Source organism: Battus philenor, unplaced genomic scaffold (assembly GCF_028537555.1).
Source record: "Battus philenor isolate CCGP_79_NKW_IND1 unplaced genomic scaffold, ilBatPhil1.0.hap1 SCAF_8, whole genome shotgun sequence".
In the NCBI taxonomy this organism is placed as follows: domain Eukaryota; kingdom Metazoa; phylum Arthropoda; class Insecta; order Lepidoptera; family Papilionidae; genus Battus; species Battus philenor.
In genome coordinates, this window is record NW_027181748.1 from 3581776 (window position 1) to 3588147 (window position 6372).

General features: G+C 32.5%; 1 protein-coding gene across 1 annotated transcript; it reads left to right on the forward strand.

Moving 5' to 3' along the window:
- The first annotated feature begins 1785 nt into the window (after positions 1 to 1785).
- Positions 1786 to 6098, forward strand: LOC137931706 (allantoicase-like). The gene is made up of 8 exons (XM_068775197.1): positions 1786 to 1880; positions 2572 to 2770; positions 3170 to 3250; positions 3549 to 3709; positions 4189 to 4345; positions 4427 to 4573; positions 5210 to 5391; positions 5910 to 6098. The coding sequence occupies exons 1-8, from the start codon at positions 1824 to 1826 to the stop codon at positions 6030 to 6032; spliced, it is 1107 nt and encodes a 368-aa protein (XP_068631298.1). The 5' UTR covers positions 1786 to 1823; the 3' UTR covers positions 6033 to 6098.
- The last annotated feature ends 274 nt before the right edge of the window (positions 6099 to 6372 follow it).

The following is a 6372-nucleotide window of genomic DNA, read 5'->3' on the forward strand; positions in this document are numbered from 1 at the left end:
CGAGTGCAGTAGATTGCAGATGGAACCAGTTTCCCGGTTGACCCGTAACCTTTAGTCTCTGGACTGATTGTCAGTCTACAAGAGAGTGACTTGCCTTACTTTTTGCATTATGTCATCAATTAACAACAAAATTATTCCCCTCATTTATCTTTCGAGCTACGGATGTTCTTAAAGTAGAGCGCCTTTATATCAAAGACGATAAGAATATTGTAACTAATGTTGAAATAATAAATGTGGATCATTTTAATTATTTTACATTTGTTCATTTATAATTTACGTATTTCATCGGAAGTGTCTGGAAACAAATCATTTTGATTGCCATTTTAATATAAATTCCCTCAACTTTCCTAAGAATAACACAAAAGGAATGCGGTTGAAACATAGCAATTCGTTTTAATATAACTTCACAAAAGTTATTGGCTATACCTAATGAGACCACGTATTTATTTATGAACTCAAATTATCGCTATGAATCTATTTAAGAGCCCACTTGTGGGCCAAATTGAGCTCCTCTATGATATGTACATATACATATGTATAGTAGTATTATGTATACATGCCATATATACATATGTTTAGTATATGTTTCTAAAACAACGGAGATCCCACCTGGATCAATTGAAGTGGTATAAGATGAAGAAATAGTTCATATGCAAATTAGAAATGTTCTTATTTTCTTGAACATTGTAATGAAATTGGCTGTTGTTACTTAAAGGTTTTATTTAGTATCTCTGTATAGGCTAATCTATTTGCGAATGGTATGTTTGTTCCTTAAAAAAAATCTTTATTTTATGAACTTTGTTAATAAAAACCGTATTTAATTTTGATAACTAAAGTTTACTAGTATTTAGTGGGGTCATAAGTTTTATAACATAATAATAATTTATAATTTTTAAGGCTGGCCAAAAACATATATTGAATTCAAATTTCGAATGTTCTATAAACAAATACTAATAAGCACTTTTTTGATCTTCACTTATTTTTAAACATGAATTGGACTGTTAATTATGATTGTGTTGTGATAATCGCGTAGCATTAGTGCCGTTGTGCCACAAATTTGAATTTCGAACTACAAACTCTAGTTCTCTTCCAATTAAGACTTTAATCGGTGAATTATAAAACGTGATAGCATTAGGAGGTAATTAAAATTGGAGGAATTTTAATCAATGTTTCTCACTAATTTAGCATTAGTCAAGGCAACCTTTATCGAAGCATTCACCTAATTTGATATTGACATCTTTCATACTCCTTTAGACGGCACTATCTATGTTTCATTAAGTTGCTCTTGAAATAAATTGTAACTGAAAAAATAAATAATTTTTAAATATTTCAGCAAAAAAATTATACAACTTATGGCAGAACAGGTGGCTGCTTGAATCTTTGGGTTCTATAGTGACCACGGCCTGAAAAGCGAAACAAGGGATATCCACGAACTGGGTGTACAGATGACCTTGATGATTATCGACAACCGGCTCTTGGAAATCTGAAAGGTTATGCCCAGCCGTGGACATCCCTCTTTATAAATAATTGATTTATATTTATCAAATGATTTGAATAGATGACTTCTTGCCAATTTTGGAATCACAGATTATTTAAAATAGATTAAGATTAAAAATAACTTTAAGTTAGCTGCGAAAATATACTGGAAAATTCGCATTGTCATTAGAAGGTAATTCCGATACAAAGCGAAGTCGGAGTGTTATTATTTTGAATGTTATCAGTGGTCGGTTCAATGCTATATAAACGATTGCTTCAATTATGTCTGTCAGTTGTCTGCAACTTGCGTTAGTGTATATACATACAGATTATAAATATCAGTGAAAATGATCGAACATATAAAACCTAACTTTATTGAATTCAGTGAGCTCGCCAGTGCTGGCGTAAGTATTATTCTAGATTTATTTAAAAATTTTCAAAGACTACTTACCTAAGTAATTTATATTTAACATTTCTGTATAAAAATATGTTGTTCGATTTTCGAATTGATCGCTTCATTGAATTTATTACTAAAAAAAAAAAAATCACCACTTACTCAAATTCTACTTCGTACACTGCAAGAGTTTAAAAATAATTTCCACTGATGTATGGCACACGATATTATATTTTATAATATTCCTTTTTGGTTCTGTTTCATATCAAATATTAAATAGGTTTGTATGAGAGAAGAAAACATACGTTTTTAATGTTTTTCTCAAAGTTTTATATTTTTTCTTCTTTCTTAGTACCTTCCTATCCCTCTTCAGCAATTTATATTTATTAACAAAGATTAAATCGATTTTATTTTGATTAAGTCATCTCAGTATTAGCTGGTAATATCTACTTAAAAGGTTTTCTTATGAAGTGCGCGAGTGATACTACGCCTCTTCTGAGATTAAGATTTGATTTGATAATTGCCTTACGAACTTTCCACAATACGTTTCCTCTTATATTTTTTGTGCATGCACATTTGTATATAGTTCTATCAATGTGATAGCGCTCGCTTACAATTGAAATCACGACTTGCGATCACAGGCAAAGGGTTTTTACCACCTTAACAAATAAGTAATTCGATTCAAAATATTACTATTACAGGCTGGTGGGAAAGTTGTATTTTCAACAGATGATTTTTTCGCTACATGCGAGAACATGATTTCCGACACCGAACCAATCTTTATCGAAGATAAATACACAGAATTCGGTAAATGGATGGACGGATGGGAAACTAGAAGAAAACGTGTCACTGGTCACGACTGGTGTATTATTAAGCTGGCTACAAAGTGTGTCATCAAAGGTACGGTCTTCCTATTACTATTTATAGTTTATATATTTTTTAATATTACTATATATATACTTCTGTTTGACTATCACCACGATCATTACAACAATACAATGTCTATTGCTAGACTTTGGCCTCCTCCCTAGGTTTCCAACGTCATTCGACGACCTTAGCAACTTAGAACTCTGTCTACCTTCTTTGCGGACATCTTTGACTGCACTTGTTGATCCGTGATCTTCTCTCCTGTACTTTTAGACCACAGAAGCTTTCTGTTCATCGCGACATATGCCATACTCCCTATCATTTCAACATGCCAAACTTCTGGGCCGGTTATTTCCTTTCATCCATTCATATCCTTATTTATGTCCTCGTAAGCTTTGTTAAACTTTTATTAAAAATAATATTCATTTTCAGGTTTTCTAGTCGACACAGCTTTCTTTACCGGAAACTATGCGCCAAAGTATTCAATACAAGCAGCATGTTTATCTAAAGAAGGTAAATTAGAAATAGATCTAAATTTAATTTAGATGCGTAATTGCAAGTGATAAATAAACATTTATTATAGCGTTTATTATATACAGGCTGTACCTAATTTTCTCTGGTTACTACAAGACATAATGTATTAAACTCAAAGCTATACCTAGCTGTATTCTTTTTAGCAATATCAACCGGCCATAATTTTTTTTTCTGTAAATTTAAACTAACTGTAAATTTCAATATCAATTAGATATGAAATTGATTTAAAACTACGTTTTAGAAAATGGTTATTAGATAGTAAACTCATTTTTTCCAGACGAAGAAGCAATACCGCAAAGAGTTGAAACAATTGGTACGGCCTGCACCGAAAGTGATCTTGAACAAATAAAAAGCCTGAAATCGGACGTATGGGAGGAAATAGTACCCACTACTGCTTTACTGCCCGGCTATGAACAGACGCGTCGTAATTATCAAAAGGTACGCTACGCAATGTATTGCAAGCTTGTAGAAATACCTAAGTAAGAAAAACACCACTATTTAGCCACTTCCGATGTGCGGAAGTGGCTAATTATTGGTTCTTTTCTGACTTAGGATTGACTTTCGCAAGGTAACGCCTGATTCCATTAAATATGTAGAAATACCGACCATTAATTCGTATACTTTTAGACTATCATTTAAAATCGTTTCTAGTAAATGAAAAAGTAATTAATTTAAATGTTATAACTTTAGAGTTTAGTCTCTAAGAAACAATTGCGAAACATTTTCTGACATTTTTTTTTGGAAATCATTGCAATATTTTTTAATCGATATCAAATCGTCGCCCATATTGATTAATATTTTACAGGCCATGACTAGAACAGTATCTAATAAAGAAAATAAATGTTTTATTCTCTGTCACATTGTCATTTTTAACCTGTATTCGTTAAAAGCACTAATTTAGAAATATTATTTTGCAGGTGTTGAGTGACGACGCGTGGACACATATTCGTGTGAATATTTATCCCGATGGCGGTATCGCTAGGTTAAGAGTATTCGGTGAACCAAAACCGGAGCCACCTGCACAGGATGAAATAGTTGATTTGGTGTCAGTAGTAAACGGAGGATGTTGTATTGGTAAGTAATAAAAATAATGTGTAAATACATCTGATTGTTCAAAATGTTATATCTGTATAATAATGTATTTATAACTTTTAGGATATTCGAATGCACATTTTGGACATCCCAAAAATATCATTAAACCAGGTAAAAGCAAGATAATGTCAGACGGATGGGAGACAGCCAGAAGGCTCGACAGGCCGGATGTTATCGAGGCTAATGATGATGGAACTTTAAAACTTCAAGGTTTGTATTTTTTTTTAATTCAGCATTAAAATAATCTCAAAACAAACACAATATTTAGCAGCTGTAAACGATGTACAGTAGGAATTATAAACTGTATTAGTTCCTCTCTAGTATAAAAAGTTTCTATTTTAAGTTGATTCTTTGTAGTATTTTAAATCTAACATTTTTGACACAGTTTACTTGGTTAACGTTGTCAATTTTACAAAGTATAAAATAAGTTTCAGCTCATAGATACCTAATATCTAGTTCATACACCCTTGCGCTCCATGAACTCAGTATCGATGAATCTGTAAAAGGCTTAGGGCTAACAGCATTAACATCTTCAGAAACAATACAGATACCTAATGCAAAGCATAGGCCTCCCCCATAAGGGAATATATCATAATAACCACGCTTGGGAGGCGTACAGTATAGTATTTTAATAAGTAAGAGGACATTGCTGCCCATATTCTACAAACTTCTGACTTCTGACTTCTGAGCAGTGGCAATCTTATATAATTCATGCACAAAGTGTGAATTATAAAAGATTATATCCAGGGGATCGAATCAATTTATGATCGCAAGTTTTAATCCTCCACCGCAAGAATACCACTAATCTTGCTTATACAACTTAATGACTCTTAATTAAAATTTCAGGAAACGAATGGGCTGTATTTAAACTTGGATTTACGGGTACAATAAAAAAGATATGTGTTGACACGACTCAATTCAAAGGAAACTACCCAGATTCTATAACGATAGAAGGCGTGCACTTAGATAACAGCAGTTGGACGGAATCAAAAGATATTCCTTGGCGTACTATTTTAAAACCGAGCAGGGTAAGATGTATTTATTTTATTCTGTTATTTGCACATAATAATTAAACTTAAGTTTTCTGTAGCAAAAGTGATATTGATTACAATCAAACGATGAAATTCATTTTTCAAAATGCGTCAATTTTTATCATTATCTGTAATATATTACCATGACAACATGCTCCTTTATAACTACCTTTCATAATTCATATGAAAATAGTCTCAGAACTTCTTCTTTTCAACCGACGCCTTCCTGCGCTGCTCGCATCCAGTGATTTCTCGCAGCCTTAACTATGTCATCCGTCCACTTAGTGGGACCCAATCCATACCGCGTCTACCCACTAGTGGTCGCCAGTCGAGAACCTTTCAGCTCCAACCGTCAACGGCTGCACGAAAGATTTGGCCCGCCAATTGGCTCTTTAGACAAGCAATTCTTTCCACATTTACTGGCTCGTGTTTCAGAAATACCTTAAGTAAAATTAATTATTCAAAGTTTAGTAATTGCATGATTCCATATACTAACATTTATGTGTATTTTTCAGCTGGGTGCAAACAAGGAGCACTGGTACAACTGCGATTCAGATGTGACATCTCACGTCAGGGTAACGATGGCTCCAGACGGCGGAATAAGCAGAATAAAACTTTTTGGATGGACTGAAAATTAATTATTAAAACACCATAATTTATTAATATATATCTTAAGTTCTTTTTATTTTTGTATAAGATTTATCATCGTACATTTATTTTTACAAAAATTTTTAAGTGTTTAATAATAGTACGTTTAGATTTTATAACACGAAAGTATTATTACAAATAAATGTTTCATTAATTAATAAAATAAAACGTGTATTATTTAAAAAAATATTTCATGCCCTTTACACAGGTATTTTAGTATCACTAGGTGCTAGAAATTGAATCATGCATGATTTTCTATTGTCTAAGAATATCACAATGTGAGAATCCATTCCATTTGATAAATACATTGGCACTGGTTCGGATATAAAT